The sequence below is a fragment of the Homarus americanus genome, unplaced genomic scaffold, assembly GCF_018991925.1.
Source record: "Homarus americanus isolate GMGI-L3 unplaced genomic scaffold, GMGI_Hamer_2.0 scaffold39155, whole genome shotgun sequence".
NCBI lineage: Eukaryota > Metazoa > Arthropoda > Malacostraca > Decapoda > Nephropidae > Homarus > Homarus americanus.
Window position 1 is genome coordinate 14,591,312 of NW_024737042.1, and position 20,130 is coordinate 14,611,441.

At 36.2% G+C, this 20,130-nt stretch overlaps 1 protein-coding gene across 7 annotated transcripts in view; it reads right to left on the reverse strand.

Moving 5' to 3' along the window:
- Window positions 1-135: 135 nt before the first annotated feature.
- LOC121872737 (eukaryotic translation initiation factor 5B-like) overlaps window positions 136-20,130 on the reverse strand; it is a 35,601-nt gene continuing 15,606 nt past the window's right edge. For all 7 annotated transcript variants that reach the window (XM_042375766.1, XM_042375770.1, XM_042375771.1 and 4 more), the window contains 11 exons: window positions 17,311-17,409; window positions 13,199-13,340; window positions 12,797-12,946; window positions 10,415-10,644; window positions 10,159-10,273; window positions 6,746-6,882; window positions 6,459-6,601; window positions 3,257-3,429; window positions 1,685-1,790; window positions 1,076-1,265; window positions 136-275 (listed from right to left, as the gene is read on the reverse strand). In XM_042375766.1, the coding sequence (XP_042231700.1) occupies window positions 1,082-1,265; window positions 1,685-1,790; window positions 3,257-3,429; window positions 6,459-6,601; window positions 6,746-6,882; window positions 10,159-10,273; window positions 10,415-10,644; window positions 12,797-12,946; window positions 13,199-13,340; window positions 17,311-17,409 (1,479 nt within the window). In that variant the 3' untranslated portion in view covers window positions 136-275; window positions 1,076-1,081. The remainder of the gene's footprint in view (window positions 276-1,075; window positions 1,266-1,684; window positions 1,791-3,256; window positions 3,430-6,458; window positions 6,602-6,745; window positions 6,883-10,158; window positions 10,274-10,414; window positions 10,645-12,796; window positions 12,947-13,198; window positions 13,341-17,310; window positions 17,410-20,130) is intronic.

The following is a 20,130-nucleotide window of genomic DNA, read 5'->3' on the forward strand; positions in this document are numbered from 1 at the left end:
ATTTCCAGTTACAATACTCCCATGCACATTTTTACACTTTTTACAATTTTTTATACAATTTGAATCTTGCAGATGTGAGGAATCAACATTAAGGGTTTCCCCATGACTTGGGAATGCTTCTGCCATTTCTTGATTCATCATCATTATTTTCTCCTCACCTGTATTATGAGGAAACACGAGTGGTTGAGGATTCGTGTCTTTCTCGCAATGTATCACTTCCAATGCACTCGTACTTTGTTCACTTACTACCACTTTTGTGAAGTCACTCTGAGCTGCTGTAAGAATAACAAAGATTGTTATATTTACATACATGTTCAAGCTAATTCACTAAATAAAACTGTTTAAACATAGGTAAGAAGGTACTGTACAAATAAAACTGTACAGCTAATGGCATCTGGAACAAGTATTACCACCTACAGATACGAGGAGTTTGACTAACTAGAAATTACCAATTTTGACAATGACCCATTAATTTCTTTGGTAAGAAAGAAAAGAAAAAAGTTCCATTCATCTTAGTACAAAGGCTGTCAAGGTCAAATTAATCAGAAGAGAGTGAGTAATCCTACAGGTTTTCTATACCAGTGACTATTCAGATATTCTACGGTTGTTAGAATAAGGAAAATGTTTCCAGACAATGCTGACTCTCACTTATTCTGTCTGTTGGTATAATGAACACACATCCCAATAATCAAGCAAAAAATGGCTTTGTTCATACTCTACTTGATAAAGAACTACAAGTTGTTAACGGGTTTCAGGTACTGTAATTGTAATTAATGTTCAAATATGACAATTAGAAGAAAACACAGATTAATGCAAATCTATAAGTGAGTGATGACCTGGAAGAGCCTTTGTGAACAGGAAATATTTATGTATGGTACCTTATTTATTTTCTTTATGAATGAAAAACTTAAATCTTTTCCTTCATTTAAATCCACTCAAAAACAATATTTATTTCAAGTTTCTTCATATCATGTAAATATTTGTACTGAAAAACTGTACAGTATAGTATTCAAGTGTTTATGAGACATTTATGAGAACAAATTCAACATATTCCAGCGAGTACACCTGCTCTTACTTTTCCTCATTTCTGCCTTTGTTGTGAAAGAATGTTTGACACTGAAGAGATTGCTGACTGGACTGAGGAGTTAAGTGTTGACTTCGCTGAACTTGGCAGACATTTGTAAACACCATAACCAAGTAGACCATACATGGATATTTTGAATGTCATCTTCAAAATTGTATTAGACAGACTTGGGGGCGGAATCCTGAAATGAAGAATCTTGTTAAATACTAATAGGCAAAGTAAAATGAACACCAGTTTAGAAACTGAAATAAAATAACAATACTTAATGGACATATTCTCTATTTCCAATGAATTAGAGAGAAATTAAGTCCACACATTATAAATGATGTCTGCCAAACCTTCAAAATAATTCACCATAAACAACAGATTAGTTGCAATGAAAAGGTTTGGATTAACATACACACACCTACAGGTAAAAAAGCACAGGTGAAAACATTATCCCTCTGACCAAAACTGACTAAAGGAGAAAAAAAAAGTGTAAATGCATTAAAATTTATCCACAACCAATATAACATTTATCACAATAATAATATAGTGTACGATAGTTCAATTGATTACCAAAATATAATGATGAATCTCTAAACAAGACACTACACTTACTTCATGATAGGAGCGATGTCAGCATCTGTAACTTTGCCCCAATGATTCACAATCCCTGGCACGTGACCAATTCCCACGACACCAACAACAACACGAGGGGAGATTCCTGTAACATAAACATTACATAAAATGTCCTTGTACAGTAGGTTCTCAAATTTTGCGAGTTTTTAATTCGACATTGTTTATTTGGACACAAAATAAAAAACTACACAATTTCAAATTTTGACGGCAGAAACTCGAATTTCGACGGGTTTGAGCAGCCCGCCAACGTTTAGACGTGCACAATCGTGTAAACAGTGTTATTTCTATTATGTACAAAAGATTCATTATTGTGTATTACTGAATGTCGTTTTGATTGAATTAATGTTTATGTGTGCAAAATGAACAATACAATTCATTAATAAGACGTAGCATATTAAAACACACAAGGAAACGAGACGGCATTGTTTTCGTTAATGTTTACAAAACCAGTGACTGATTGGTTCTACATATAAAACTGAAGAAAATAAGACCCTGGTTGTAGTTGTAGTAATATTAATGTAAAAAAATTAATAAGGTTGTTTTAAGTAACGTTATTTAATGTTAATAAATGGAACAATAATAGTAGCTAACCATTAATGGTAAAGAAAAAAAGTGAGATCGCGTATGGAAGTGCGCACATGTGAAAACATATCGTCATTACCCGACATCATAATATGAAAGCAACACTTACTTACTGTTTATATATATTTTAATTAATGTTTCTGAATTTAAAACAAAAATTTTACCCACCAGTGGTGGTAAAGTTGAAAACATAAGGACAGCCAATGTTGTTATGTGTGTTTTTACTCAGATGATGAAGTTGCCAAGTCATCAGGTTCAACTCTAGCTGAATCTGTAGAACATAAAAACTTTTCTGTGTTGTTTTTAGTTTTTATTTAACTCGTGTTATTTTCGTTGGTTTAATAGGATGTTGCTTTATTACAGGCAGTAATTCGCCCAAAAAGTAGGGTAAATAAGGCAAAATTTAGCCAAACATCGAAAGTACCAGACTCAAATTAATTGTCTCCATAGGAAGTTGTATTTAAATTTGGACTATTTGAATTTTGCGAGGTTTTTACAGTCTAAATAGATGTCCAAATATGAGAGCCTACTGTAGAGTTCTTGTAACATGTTAACATTAAATATCCCAGGAGATTAATGAAAAAAAAAGAGACTCCTGGAACAAAGTCATTACATAAAACAAAATGAGATATAATATTACAGTGTTACAAAGACACACTAAAGTTCCAAAAATAAATAAATAAATAAACTTACATAATATCCAAATGTAAATGTGTTTAAGCTATTGCAAAAATAATTATGAAAATCTTTTTCATAATCATTTGAGATACGTGATGACTGTAAATAACTAAGTACCCAAGAAATACAAATCATGTGAGGGACCACCAAAAGTTTTATCCCAACGTATTTCACCACTCTAATACTCACCTAACCCAATTAACATCTAGGTGGTTAACCTGCAGGTGGAATAAGCTGGGGGGAGGGGATCATCAGGTCCCGTGTAAGTAATCAACTTGTATAAATACACACCTGATGGAGACAAAGGATTTGGGACAGGCTGTGCTGCAGCCTGCAGTGAACGACACAAGTACAGGTCACGCTCCTTTACAAAGACTTCACTAATAGCAGGGAACTGACCCGTCATCTCTGCCAACATTTCTTCAATGAAATCACGTTGCTTGCACTTTTCTACTTCTTCTTTGCTGTCAATACAACATACATGTCAATAATTGTAATGCAGTGCTGTAACCTTTATTTTTTTGGTATGAAAAAAAAAAAGTTAATATCACACATGCTATCAAATATATTTATCACATTCAACTGATTTACAGCAAGCAAGCTAATTGGCTAAAATACTTTGTGTTGATATACCTAGGTAAAAAAGGAGATTATGAAAGTACAGTAGAACGTCGATTTAAAGCGATTCAATTTAAGATTATTGATTTAAAGCGACACCCACAATTAAGGAATCTTTCCTATTTTGCGAGAGTCAATCTGGAGCATCATATTTTAAAATTCGTGCTTAATGTTTCTCTGGGCATGCTACACTGTCCTAAGGGCAAAGTTTTACTGTACATGTACTCAAAATAATGTACTAAATGATTACTAAAAGTTTTGTCTAGTGCAAACTATAGCATGATTATATTCAAATTAATCACTATCTAATAAAAGTTCCAGTAATGTAAATTATTTTTTTCCCCGGTCACTTCTGTGACATTTTATAAACAAAAAACAAAAACTCAATCTAAGGGCATAATTAAGCAAATAAATACTTCACTGGACCTTCGGTGCCAACTGTCAAACATGTCACTGTCACCTACCCTTCCTTCCTTCCTTCCTTCCTTCCTTCCTTCCTTCCTCCCTCCCTCTCCCCCATCTTTCCAGTCAAGGTTTGGTGGATATAGGCTAACAGTTTTTATCTTATATAATATCACAGACTAAAGTTAGCAGAATATAATTTGCATTGCTAGAATCCTTGCAAGACAGCGAATAATTTGAATATAAACGTCATATATTTTGCACGAGATAAAATTTTTAGCCATTTGTAATAAGTTTCCAAATTAAAACTAACATTTGTATGTCTAATGCAAACTATAGCATGATTATATCCAAATTAATCACTATCTTATAAGAATTCCAGCAATGTAAATTATATTCCCCCCGGTCACTTCTGTGACATTTAATAAACAAAAAACAAAAACTCAATCTAAAGGACATAAATAAACAAATAAATACAGTAAAAGTCCAAAAATCCAGATGCCAGAAATCCGGACCACCCGAGAATCCGGACTTTTCGAAAACTCAAACTCTATTTTTTTTTTTTTTTAGCTGGCTTTTGTGTGTATGTGTGCATGCGTGAGCGCCACAGCTGCACAGCGACAACAAGCGACCACGCGGTCACCACTTTAAAACGAGCAATCAAACTGTGACAACGTATGTAATTTTGAGTCCTACTCTTTCCATTTACAGAGTACTGTACAAGCCCATAATAATGGCTCCTAAAGTAGATAAACTTCGTTGTGTGAAGAGAAAGAAGAACACTTTGAAATTGAGTGACAAACTTGAAATAATTAAGAAACTAGAACGTGGTGTGAGCAATACTGATCTAATGGAAACATACGACATTGGAAAGTCTACAATTTATGATATAAAAAAAGGCAAAGAATAAAATTTTAGAATTCACAGCTTTATCTTTAAAACTGCTTGTTTTGATAAATGAAGCATGCTATATTTGCAAATGAATAAACTATCAAAATGTACCTGTTCATCTCTTCTTTATTTCTCCTGAAATTTGAATTTTAAAAGTACTGCCTCAGAATCCGGAAAATCCGAAAATCCGGACCGACCCAATCCCCAAGCAGTCCGGATTTTTGGACTTCTACTGTACTTCACCAGACCTTCCACCCCAACTGCCAAACATGTCACTGTCACCCCCCCTCCATCTTCCCAGTCAGGGTTTGGTGGTTATAGGTTTACAGTTTTTATCTTATATATATCACAGACTAAAATTAGCAGAATATAATTTGCATTACTAGAATCCTTGCAAGACAGCGAATAATTTGAATATAAACGTCATATATTTTGCAAAAGAGATAAAAATTTTAGCCCTTTGTAATAAAATTAATTAGAACACGTTAGTTAGGTAACATTTTTTAAGAGAAAAACTTGATGTCACTCTTAAGGACAGATAAATAAATAAGCACTAGACCTTGGCATCAACTGTCAAACATATCACTCCCCCCATCAGTATGCAGACCATTTCACGTCCCATAATTTTAGCTGTGTTGATTTATGAGTGTTTGTTTTAACATAATACTAAAAAAACAAACTGTTTTGTTTATTCTAGGAGATGGGCTGAGGTGCATCTGGGTAGACTCTCAGTCTTTTTAGTATTTTGTGTTTTTCTCAAGTACCAAACTAAATTATTCCATTGAAACAGCACTTCGATTTAGTGTGAATTCGGTTTAAAGCGACCTCTCTTGGAACGTATCTCCTGTTATATCGATGTTCTACTGTAATAAACTTTTTTATATAAAATTACCATAAAAAAGGTGATATGAATTTTTGGTCACTCATTTTAATATAAAATTTGATAAGATAATAAGGTAATCCACTACAGTCATTGCTAGACCATAAATTTTGATGAAGAATGAAGGGTGAATCATGGGTATGCAGATATAAAATGTATAACAAAAGATGCACCAAAGTGCCCCCCCCCCCATGTGATGTTTATAACATCAGCTGGACTCCTATTTGCCTGTCAGTCTCTAATATACAGTCACTCCAAAAAGTATGTTTATGTAAGGGTCCAATGAAAAAATCTTTTGCCCATTATGTCATAGTGCCACACAAAATCATAAAAATATGTTTTGGAGTGAGTGTACCTTTTTGTATATCTGCAATTTAGTGTAATCACTTACTGAAACCAAACAGGGACCTTACAAAGAAAGTTCCTGAACAGCCATATCTGATCACATTATCACCATTTTATGGCCACTTACCACACTTGCATGGGTTACCATGATTACCTGATGGTACATTGTTCCTGTTACCATCATTCAACAAAATATAATGACATGCATAGAGGATGATTGCTTCCACTTTTGGACCAACTCTGAATGCTGTCTCAGAGAAAGAGAAAGAGAGAGTAGGAGACAGACAAGAGGGACAAAAAATTGCTAGCACAAGACTAGGTCAGCATCTAAAATGTCCTAGACTAAATATTACTAACCTAATTGGTTCCTTTGAGGTGAGAATATGCCAGGTGAGCTTCACCTTATGCCAGAGGGAGAGTGATGCCAGAGCACGAGACAGTGTTACCTGTATGGGCCGGTCACCAAGTTGGATCAAGCACCCGGGTGCTGACCGCCGTGCCTAAAGGATACATGCCCTTTTAAGAAACAAATTAAATACACTACTAAAAAATACATTTCACATAGCAGCAGAGGAAATCATATTATGCCAAAGTTCTTTATAAATCAAGAAAGGATTTTTGAGAAGCTATACATAAAATCTCACCTCTGCAAATGCAGTACGGAATTCTCCTCCAGGGGCCATTCCTAACTGCTTGGTTATATGGGCAGACACAGACAGTAACAGGAGATACAGCACACCCTGAATTTTACCGTGCTGACGCAGGATCATCTGCATCTTTTCTGAAAGAAACCAAAGATTTTAATTGCCCACACGTAACTGGAGGTTGGTAAATATAATTGATGCTTTTAAATGGAGGATCAGTTGGGCTATGAACCAGGTTTGTGACAACAATATGCAGTACAGGTAGTCCCCAACTTACGACTGACTCAACTTACGTCAATCCGCACTTACGACCTGCTCTGACCATACGACCGCCGCAGTCGTGACCAAAATTTTTTTCAAATGACGCACGCATTTTCTATACCAAAACGTTTCCATCCTGAGCGAGAGCGTGGCTGGCTTGGGTCACCGCGTGGGTACACTCACTCAGTACAGCACTTAGTTGGTGTTTGGCTATCGTATCCTATAATGATCGCGCTGTGAACTTACGTTATTATCGTATTTAATTGACTTTTTAATGACTGGAAAGCGTACAAGTGAGAGTGCTGGTGGTGCTCCGAAGAAAAGGAGACAGGCAATTATTTTTGAGATGAAAATGAAGATGATAATGCAATATGAGAATGGAAAAACTGTAGCAACAATCTCACGTGATCTAGGTTTCTTGCACTCAACCATATCCACTATTCTGAAGGACAAGGAACGTATTCGTGGTGTAGTGAAAGGAACAACACCTATAAAGGGAACTATAATTTCGAAGAAAAGACAAGGTCCTATTCATGATATGGAAAAATTATTGGTGATATGGATAGAAGACCAAACACAGAAGTGTGTACCCTTAAGCCTTCTAACCTTACAGGCTAAAGCAAGAAGCCTGTTCCAAAGCCTGAAGAAGCAGGCAGGAGATGAATGTGAGCAAACCCTTACAGCAAGTCATGGGTGGTTTAATAGATTTAAAAAACGCTACAGTTTACACAATGTTAAGGTGAGTGGAGAGGCACCTAGTGCTGATGTTGGTGCTGCCTAAGTTTTTAAGGAGGAGTTAGATGATGTGATTGTGGAAGGAAATTATTTGCCTGAGCAAATATTCAATGTGGATGAGACTGGATTATTGTGGAAGCGCATGCCTGAGCGGACATACATCCACAAATAGGCGAAATCAATGCCAGGATTCAAGGCATTCAAGGACAGAATTACACTTCTGTTGGGGGTGAATGTTGCGGGTTTCAAGCTGAAGCCCTTCATGATCTATCATTCAGAGAACCCCAGGGCTTTTAAACATGTCAGCAAGCACACACTGCCAGTGTTTTATCGCAGTAACAAGAAAGCCTGGATGACCATTGTACTGTTTGAGGATTGGTTCATGAATTGTTTCATTCCTCGAGCCAAGGAATATTGTCTGCAACAACGGATTCCATTCAAGATTTTGCTGATTTTGGATAATGCTCCGGGACACCCACCACACCTGGACGACATGCACCCTGATGTTAAGGTAGTGTACATTCCACCTAACACTACCTCTGTCATCCAACCCATGGATCAAGGTGCTATTGCTGCCTTTAAAGCGTATTATTTACGTACGACCTTCGCTCAGGCTGTTGCTGCTACTGAAGGTGAGAAAACGCTCAGAGAGTTTTGGAAGGAGTACAACGTTTTGTCATGTATAAAGAACATTAGTGCAGCATGGGATCAGGTTACAAAACATTGCATGAATGGAATATGGAAGAAAATCCTGAAAAGATATGTGAACAGTTTCAAAGGATTTAATGAAAATGAAAGTTATTTCGGATATTAGTAACAAGATAGTGGAGTTAGGTAAACAGCTGGAGTTAGAAATTGATAATGAAGATGTTGAACAGTTGGTTGAAAGTGTAGCAGAAGAGCTCAGTAACGAGGATCTTATTGAACTAGATGCACAGAAAATTGCAGAGGAAGAAAAGAGACAAAATGTAGAAGAAGAACCTGCACCCCCAAAAAGTTTTCAGTGAAACAAATGGCAGAGGCATTTGCTACAATTAATAAAGGAATGCAAATGTTTGATGGCATGGATCAAAATTATGAGCGTTATGCCAAAGTTGACAGAATGATCCAAGATGCACTTGCTTGCTACAGAGAAATTTATAATGAAAAGAAAAACAAACTGTGCAGTCTAAATTGGACATCTATTTTAAGAAGTCCCCAGTGCCTCCTCACGCCCCACCAGTGCTGCCTCTTCACTCCCTTAAGATGATCCAATACCTTCAACCAGCAAGTTTCCACAGTACATAAACCTGTCTGAAGAAAGCGACATTGATGACCCACCCAGCCCTGTCTCCTCCTCTGCTTCTTCCAGTTAATGTAGTCTCCATGTATTAGAAAATTATGGGGGCCCTGTGTGCATTCAGCTGACTACATTAAAGGTAAGTGCTCAGTCACACTGTATCCATTCCTCATTATTTATTACTTTTATTGTACTGTATTTCATTGTAGATTTTTTTTTTTTTTTTTTTTTTTTTTTTTTTTTTTTTTTTTTTTTTTTTTTTTTATCTATGTCAGACTTACGACCATTCTAACTTACGACCTGGATTTGGGTCCCTAACCCTGTCGTAAGTCGGGGAGAACCTGTATATGTTATTTACCAATTCCTGTACCCAGGCAAAAATAAATAAAAAACATTGGTTCCTCACTTTACATGAGGAGAAATTCCTGGAAAATGGCAAGTATGTCACAATTGTGGGTGTGGGTTACATTCCAGAACCCTTCACACCACCTAGTTTATCATAAAATCTTATACAAAATTACAAAAATAAGAAAATAAACCATGAAATGACGACATCAAACAGATTCTCCTCATTTTCGGAGTCATAGCAGTTTTACCTTTCTCTGTATTCCTCTTAACTAAGCACTTACATGACCTGTTGATGTTAAACATTTAACCAAGCATCAAGGCTAATTTATCACTCTGAAGCCACTGAATTATCTCACACTAGCAGAGGCAGTTACAACAAGAAAGACAAACAAATATATTCAGCACATGCATCAAGCTAAAACTAGGTCTATGGTATTTTGTTTGACTCTTTCAAGCCCTTCCCTGTTGTTCAATGCAAGATGACCAGAAACAGCTCCCTTCATTCCATGTGAAACATTTATCATTCAACAACACGTCCCCAAATCTACTTTACTCTTTTAGCTTTGCATAATCCAGCATCACCCATCAGCCACACACAGCCTTCTCTAAAAATCTAATAACACCTCTCTCTTGACCCACTTATGTACACAGCTGCTTAGTGGATGTCCCTCCATCTCATTTAAAGGACATCCTCTACCCCAGCCATCCACGTCCTCTTTGGTCTCCTTCTATCCCTTGACTTGTACAGAAAAAAAAAAGGCAAAAACACTAATTTGCAAAAGTAACTTACTGAAATCAAGGCTTCTAGATTCTTGAAGAATGGTTTCTTCATCTAACTGTAAAATAGCTGTGCGTGCCTTGCAGAGCTCCACTACAACTATGTCCGGCTTTACAGTTCTGATAGTCTGAAGAAAATAGAAATACGTACAATTGAATTTAAATTGATTCAAAACACATTTTTTCATTTTACAACTATACAGAAAGTCAAACTATTGCTTCATTATATACAACTGCAACAATTGAAAAACTAAAAATGTATTCCTTACATTTGCAACATCATCCTGACTTTCTTTTGAAAAGTGTGCAGTTCCAACAAGGAAGACAGAGCTTCCATGTGGAGTATCAAGACGAGTAACAGTGTCTGGCAGCTGTATGGAGCTGGGAATCCTACTGATAAGGGCTAATGAAGGTTTAGTGAGAGGATGTGCAGCCTCCTCCTCTTTACTGTCCTCTTCATCATTATCCTCCACATCACTCTCACTACCAGATGGACTTGCTGAAAGGAGTTGATGGAAACTATATTATGAAACAGAAGCAAAAAAATAAAATAAATAAATAAAAAGGTCTGATACAAATGGAAGCACAGATGTTAAAACAGATGAAAAACAGAACAGATGAATGAAAATAAAGAATTCAATGGACTGCAGATGGACAGACACCATCATATATACAGTCATGCGCCGGTTAACGTCCAACCGAACAACGTCTGATCGCATATACGTTCGTGGCCCCCCCCCCCAAAAAAAATACTTCCGTGACGCCTGCTGGACCACCACTCCACGACCCCCTGACGGAGACATGATGATCCTCCCATACTGGCCAGATATTATGTGTTAAAGGAATATGCTTCCTGCTTTAGGCTTTTTTTAAGCATTTGCCTCTCGGTGTAATGTTAACCAACATCTATTGAGGATAAATTCTTTCACCTACAAATTGACAATAACACATTTGCTGTAATCAGACATATCTAATTGCCTCAACATGGGGTTGCAATTTCAAATTCTGTGTCATTACTAAGGAATAACGAAGTCTCTGGTGCACTCTAAGATTAAGAGAGAAAACGGAGGACTCAGGCGTCCTGAGCGAGAGAAAACGGACTCCTGTGATGGGGGACACAAGCACTCACATGTGCCACTCATACTGACACTTGACACTCACTTACTTGACAAGTTTTATCAACCATTAGTTGTGTACGTTATCTAGTGAATTTAGTCAACAGCACTGTACAGTACAAGTACACTGCAGTACAGTGGTCCCTCGGTTAACAAAGGACCTAAGTGCAAACCTGTACTGTACATGTACTAAAATTGTTATGTCTATTGCAAATATAGATTGTTTATACAGGTATTCAAATAAATCACTATCTTACAAGAATCCCGGCAATGTAAGTTATATTCACCCAGGTCGTTTGGGTGGCAAATTATGAGAAGAGCTTAGTCACTCTTAAGGAATGATAAATAAACACGCAGGTCTTCAGCGCCAACTGTCAAGTCATATCTCAAATAAATAAACAAACACCAGACACTGTCACTTCACCTCCCCTGCTCCCCCCTCTTCCCACGCTCGCTGGCTACCTCCCTCCTTGTGTTCCCAAACAAAAGATTGGTGATAACTTTATGGTGTTTATTTTATATAATATCTCAGACTAAAGTTATGATAATATAATTTGCATTAATGAAATCCTTGCAAGACAGATTAATTTGAATATAAAAGTCATATATTTTGCTCGAGACAAAAATTGTAGTACATAGTATACAATACTGTAGTACATTTTATAATATAAAGTTTTTCAACTGTATTTTTGGGTAGATTTACATAAATTTCTTCATTTATTTTCATCCATTTACATGCCCACACCATACTAAAAGAAATGTAAAAGAAATACTGTAAATGACTTTAGTGCAAAACTGGAGTGCACATGTACTAATTTGATTACGGTACTAAAAATGTTATGTCTAGTGCACATTATAGGTTGTTTATATTTAAATAAATCAACATCTTACAAGAATCCCAGCAATGTAAATTATATTCACCCAGGTCATTTCACTGGCTTTTTATAGGAGAGAAGCTTAGTCACTTAAGAACTGATAAATATACACGCGTTAGACCTGGGCCTGTGCCAACTGTCAAACAGCTCCCCTCCCCCCACGCCCCCTCGCTCGCTCGCTCCCTCCCTCCCTTTCTCCCATCTGCCCGGCGTTGCTGGAACCCTTGAAAAGAGTGAATAATTTTAATATAAACGTCATGTATTTTGCACAAAAGGTAAAAAATAATCACCTGTATCACATTACAGTAGTGATTTAAAAGTAAAAGTGTATATGTACGTATATAGTATTCCACATAAACGTAAGTATAAATACAAAGTTTATGTGATGATCAGACAACGTCCATTTCGGTTAACGTCACGTTTCCAAGAACGTATCTAGGATGTTAACCGGCGCATGACTGTATAACAGCTTTCTTTCCCCAAAAAATTTAAGCTGGAGAAGACACAAAATAGAACAAGCTTAAGGTTGAAAGGGTTAACAAAATAACTTGGCACTAAACTGGTAAACCACAAATAAACCTGATTTGATTATATCTCTGCAAATATATTTTACCAATAGTTTAAAGTTATTATTCATACAAGTGGTAATGTTTCTACTGACTTTCTTTGGGAGGAGACAGTGTTATCCGGCTCTGCACACGGACAGTTACACCAGGACTGGATCCCAGAGTCGCGTGTGAGTCTTGACTGAGGCATGACTCTTCTTGTTCCATCTGTTTTGGACTTGAAGATGTACTTTCTTCTAGTTCAGCTGTAAATTATAATGTATGAATTAACATATTAAACATTTAGTACACCAAGTTAAAGACCTTCAACAAAAGCATTACCAGGAATCATGTATTCAATACAGTGAAAATTGTGAATGGTTCTAATATAAAACGTATCAGTCACATTCAAAAAGGTTTAAACAAAAATTCATAAACTTATTCATCCTTCTTTAAACATGAAAGCAAAAACAAAATTAAAATACATTCAGTATTTAAAAAACACACAGGCAACTCACGTTTTCTTGTTAATGGAAACTGCATGGACGCTGACACCACCATTTCACTGTCACTAATATCCACCTCCTCTCCCTCAGTATCCTCTTCATCTTCTTCATAGCCTTCTTCTGACTTAAAACTGAGGTCAGCCTCCACGGAATTCTGTTGAAAGTTGCCTCTGACAACACTGTACTGTACATCCTAACTAATACACACTCATCATCTCAGTATCATATCATCCCAGATGTCAAGAAACTTTATTATATTCAGTTAAATTTACTTGATATATACAGTAGGTGTATTCTTGGTCACCCCAAAACGCATAACTAGTTTTGCTATCTACTGCGCATCCCCAAGTTTTGCCTTGGAGGCAAAACTTGTCCCGAGATGATATGCCCTTAAAGGCAAAAGTAGTTATGGTCTTAACTTATTTGGAAAGTGGGCAGAGATGAAGGGAAACTATCCAATCACATTCATCGATCCATACACTCTAGACAAGATAAGGCCTATGTGTGGAAAATGCTTTCAATAAAATCACTAATTACACACTGGATAGTAGATGTATATCACTTGAAAAATATATTGTTTAAAATTGCTTAGTTTGAGAAGTTTTAAATGAAATGACAATCAATACCTACATGCATTGAGCTGGGAATGGAGAAATTTCCAGCAACACCTGAAAACTCTATTGGCTTCGCCACGAGTGTCTGAATGGTCTCTCTCTTGTTTCCGACTTGAAGCTTATAATTATCATTTCTTTGGTATAATGTCATAAAAGACATTGTTATTCATAACAGATGTTATCATTTTTGAGAAAAAGTACACAATATTGAGTACTGTATATTGCCATGTAGCTATGATAATCTTTTTAACATGGACACATTTGAAAACAAATTCACGAAACCAGACATAGCCGAAACGTGGACGCTATGGCTCCAGACATATCTCACAAGACACATACAATTACTTTTTCCCGAGAAAGGGTCCGGCAGCCAGAGTTGCGCTGCGTACCATAATTATGGTATTTGTACCAAAATTTGGTGTCTGTACCATGTACCATAATTTTGATCAGATAGGGACTCGATTGTATTTCCACACCCGTAAGGTGAGGTGTGACAAGGGCAGGGACCCAGGGAGGCAGCAAATTGTAGTGATGAATGTGCCAGTACCATTCTCTCTCACTCTCTGTTTGAGTTTAACTTATGTTATCCTTATTTATATATGGACACAGATTGGATGACGAGTGGACGCAGTAGCAGCGGCAAATAAAGAATTTTTAAGTATTCCCTTTATTTCAGCCTCAAATATTCCTGTTTGTAATTTTTTTATTAGACTTATGTTAATATAAACTTGTTTGTAATAATGCAGGGGTGTTTACTGCACCATAACATGTATGCTTATATGCAGGTACCATTATAATTTCGAGGAAAATACTGTACTATAATTTTGACATCAGTGTACGATAATTTGGGCTGGCCGGCAGCGCAACCTTACCGACAGCGCTGTTGGCGTGTTGTTGATGGTCAACAGTAGGCAGAGCCTAGGAGCATAACTAGTTATGCGTTTTGGGGCGACCAAAAATACGCCTTATGTAAGTGTTATTTAAGAAGTAGTGAAACTGATGACACGAAGACAAAAGTTGAGGAAACACATTTATTTAACATACAAAGAACTCTCCTTCCTCTTTGATAATTGGTCCCACTGTTTGACCCATCCTTTAAACACTTTAGGAAACATATCTTTGCATTATGTATTGAGAACTATCATCAACAGCTTACTAATTTCTGTACCAAACTTAAAACTGAAGCAATGAAGCAGCATCTTATCTTTGGATCACAGGGAGCCAAGGTCAATGTGTGTCCAGGGGATGGGCCATCACTTCAAATTTTAATCAAGTAACAGTTTTCTTGGCAAATGCAACTATTAAGATCAAACACAATGCTTTTGTGTAGGATCTATGCATGGTCAGTGATTTCTTTGAGTGTTCACTGCAGTTAGTATTGCAGCACATTGCAATAGAAATTTTCACTAGCAGTCAGTCCTTTGGGTACTCAATGGCTTCTTTTTTTTTTATCAAGTCCCCCATTACCAGAAGAAACTTTTTGTATCACCCAAAAACTCTTGCTCAACATGTATAGTACGGTAAAATAGGTCATCTGAAAACCTACTCTGAAATAATCTATTTAATCAGATTTAAATATTCTGGGTATAAAATTTAAGAATCCAGAATCATTTCCTTTTATATAATTTTCTAAACATTACATTTCAGTAAATGAGGAGAAACTAGACAGTTAAGCAACTGGTTGAGTGACTGGGTGCATGGCAGTATGAGTGATAAGTCTACTTGTCTTCATGAGAGTTTGAGGTGTAAGGAGAATGATGACACATTGAAAGGTACCGTATATACTCGTCTATAACCCTCCCTCGTTTATAGGTTGACCCTGATTTTTTTACCAAGAATCGTTAATTTATGATATTCATCGTTTATAGGTCGACCCAAGTTTTTGAGGGTAATGGAACAACAAAACCTTCAGTAAAAACACTCTACGTCCTATAAGCCGAGGCTTGCCGTGCCTGAAACACCGAGTGCCGAAGGCAAATTGTTTACCATTTATTATTACGACACTTTACACTGAAACGCGGGTAGTTTCAACAAAAATATTGTATATTTCCATTCAAGTATTTATTCAAGTCAATTAGGAGGAACTATTATTGTAATACAACAGTTTTTTAACTGAAAACCATTCGAAAAGCGATTACAGTAACATCTTTTGAACGAAAGAAAGCGAAAGTCATTGTTTTCGTCATGATTTTGTCCCACCTTCCACTGTAATACGTACGTCATTTCAGCAAAAATATAACATTTCCGTGAATGAATTACATCAAGCACAGTATGAATAGAATATCATTGTAATATAACAGTATTTTAGCCGAAAACTTTTAAAAAAACGAGTAACATCTCTTGAACATAAGGAGATTAGGTAAATTCTTTGTTTCGTCATGTATTTTATCCTATTTTACATTTAAATATATCACGTTTCAGCAAAACTACTATTTATTTCCAAGAATATATTCATTCAGGCGCAGTTAAGGTAAAATATACGTGTGATGTAACAGTTTCTTAACTGAAAACGATTCGAAAAACATGTGTACCGTCTAGCTGATACGCAACAGCTGGTGGTGCGTCATGCATCGTTGTAAACAATAGGAGGTTGAAGTGGATTACCGGGTATTATATAAAGTGTGAAATATCAAAAAGGTTTTTATTACCGGTATTTTTTGTAGATCAATGAGTACTGTGATACCGTATATGATATGATAAGTTAGCCTGTGCTAAGAACTTCAACATAGACTACTGAAAGCACGTTGTAAGGTAATTTAGCCTATTGTAAGTTGGTGAGCTTCATCTGCTGAAGGAACTGCATAACTTTTCATTACTAACTGGTACATATTTTACGTTTCCATTGTTTACTGGCAGTAAATTTGTAAATATTTTTTATGTCTGAAGCTAAAAGTTGCTCCTTGCCCTTCCCATCATGCACGGGTTTAACCTAACAAAACTATTACCTACGTAGAGATCGGCCCCCAATTTTTTGCCTAAAAATTTGGTCTTAAAAACTCGAACTACACACGAGTATATACGGTAATTTGTAGACTTCTATAACAATGAGAAAGTTTGAGAATAAAGAAGTAAGTTAAAGTACAGGTATTTACAAAAACTAATAATGTAACCAAATTGACACACATACTTTGGTAAAATACATGCTTTCCTCAGACAAATGTTCATGATAACATCCACTTTACATAAACATTCATTTTACAAAAGCCTCTTAGTCCCAAATTTTCAGCTGGGAAGTTTCTCATGTGATATTGAAAGCTTGACAACTAAATTTGATAGTCACTTTTTGTTCAATTTGCAAGTTCAAAATGGGTACACAATCCCATCACCTTCCACAAATGCTCAACCAAAACTAAATGATCCAATGAAATAATCATACAAATCACAGATGTTGGCTTAAATATGTTTTATCTTTAAACCTCAATCTTCACACAAAAAATAGCTATCCTACTATGGTTGTAATATCATTACTTACCAGTGCTTAAATAAAAAAAAAATAAGAACAACTACTACCTGTGTCACCAGCTGCTTAACTGGCTCTGCAGGGACTTTCTTCTCAAGGTCTTCTTTTACTGTTTCAGTGACAAGTTCACCTGAAGTCTTCACCCCCATCTGAAAGAAACAATGTAAACCAGTCTTCATAATGCAAACATCAGTGGTCTTATAAAAGCAATACACACTAGTATTAGCTACATACATAAGTTCAAACAATTCACTACGGAATACTAATGAACTTCAATGCAACTGCTTACAATAATCATTTAATCAAGATACTGAATAACTCATGACATGTTGACAAAAATTCTACATCCAACACCACATTTATTTGAAGTAAAACTCAATGTTTTACACATTCTCCCAGTACATTGCACGACCACACTCAATTAACCAAAGTTCACCTCGCAAAGTACAGTGGTCCCTCAGTTAACGAACGGTTCGATTAACAAATTACCAACCATAAGGATCCTCAATTCGGTTAAACAAAACTTCAATTAACGAAATCATTACGAACAACACGTTTTGTTGCGAGTATCAGCTGATGGGCTAGTCTGCCAATTCAGTAATCTCTTCTATGTTAATATTCGTTTCCAGTGGAGTAAATATCAAGAAAGTTGTGCTCTTTAATATTTTTGCATTTTTATATTAAAATTATTAGTCATTTTAAAATTTAGTTAACATATTGATAATATATGCAGTACAGGGAACTAATTTTTTGTGCGCCCATCAGCTGCTTGACTCAGCCACCAGGTGTCAGTCTGGTTTTGTTGACAGTGGAGTGAACATCTATTTTGTTGGTGTCTTGAATATTTTTGTGTTTGTACATTGAAATTATTGATCATTCTGAAATTTTTTTAATATATTGATAATATATAGTGCAGTGTTGATTTAAATAAAATAATCTTGAATTACACCTATTGAACTTAAAATTTTATTGGTGAAATGACGGCATCAAGCATGGGTCCCCTGAAAGGTGATTTCTCCTCCATCCCCACTTCCTTCTCCTTCACCCCCACTTCTAATTCCCATCATCATCATCAACCAGGAACCTTCTACATACACACCTCAAAGTAAGTGTACTTTACTGCATTTTTTTTTTACTTTGTATGTACTTTTCTGTGAGCTGGAACCAATTACCCAAATATCCCATTGAAACAATGGATTCGGTTAACAAACAACTCTGTGGAACGAATTGTGTTCGTTAACCGAGGGACCACTGTAATAGAATTTTGTGCCAAATCTAATGAGATATTTCGGTTGAATGTACTGTACAAAACTTGTACAGTACTAAGTTCAGCTATGGTTTCTAACAATGTTTAACATGAATAATGCACCCGCTCCTACCATGCCCAAATGTGCATTAATAACTTGAAGCTCACGGTACAATAATGTCAAGAAGCACACTAAGGTATCTGATCACAGTTCTGTTACAATTACATCACACTTCTATATGCTGGCAACTATTACATACAATGCATATAATACTGGAACATGTACTTTGATTGTCAACCTTGAAAGTTCAAGATTTACAATGCAAATGAAAAATTTCTACACAGCAATTACATTATTGTGCAAAAGTGGTGCAACTATATCAATAACTCTACCATGATGATTCAGTGTAATCTAATCCACTTAACAGGAAATTCCCAAGAATGCAAAAACTTTTAGAACCCAAATACAAAATACATTCAACATTGTCACTGCATGAAAATTGTAGCTTGATCCTGGAAATCCCAATTTTTAGCCAAATCACTGACATGGAGACTCTTGTACTGTATGCTGCTATAGTGCATTTTTTCTCAGCTGAGAAGAGATGCCCTGCCCCCTCCTCAAGAGTTACAGCTGATTTGCTGTTGCAAATCTGTTCGATTTCGTCCTAAAGTAATGATGTATTTCTAAATGAGTTTATTCATAATTGTTGGGATGACCATTTCTGACGAGAAAAATATTTAGCTAAATTATATACAGATACATACATTCATTATTTCAAACAGTAGCACGTAGGAAGTTTATCAGAAATCTTATACAGGTGCTCCCCGACTTACGACAGGGTTAGGGACCCAAATCCAGGTCATAAGTCCGACATAGATTAATAAAATAATAAAATAAAATAAAAAATAAAAAAATCTACAATGAAATACAGTACAGTAAAAGTAATAAATAATGAGGAATGGATAGTGTGACTGAGCACTTACCTTTAATGTAGTCAGCTGAATGCACATGGGGCCCCCATAATTTTCTAATTATACATGGAGACTACATTAACTGGAAGAAGCAGAGAAGGAGACAGGGCTGGGTGGGTCATCAATGTCGCTTTCTTCAGACAGGTTTATGTGCTGTGGAAACTTGCTGGTTGAAGGTATTGGATCATCTTCAGGGAGTGAAAAGGCAGCACTAGTGGGGCGTGAGGAGACAGCACCAGGGGACTTCTTAAAATAGATGTCCAATTTAGACTGCACAGTTTGCTTTTTCTTTTCATTATAAATTTCTCTGTAGCAAGCAAGTGCATCTTGGATCATTCTGTCAACTTTGGCATAACGCTCATAATTTTGATCCATGCCATCAAACATTTGCATTCCTTTATTAATTGTAGCAAATGCCTCTGCCATTTTCTTCACTGAAAACTTTTTGGGGGGTGCAGGTCCTTCTTCTACATTTAGACTGGCTTCTTCCTCTGCATCTTTGTGTGCTTCCAGTTCGACGAGATCTTCGTTACTGAGCTCTTCTGCTACACTCTCAACCAACTGTTCAACATCTTTACTCTCAATTTCTAACTGAAGCTGTTTACCTAACTCCACTATCTTGTTACTAATATCCGTAATAACTTATTTTCAT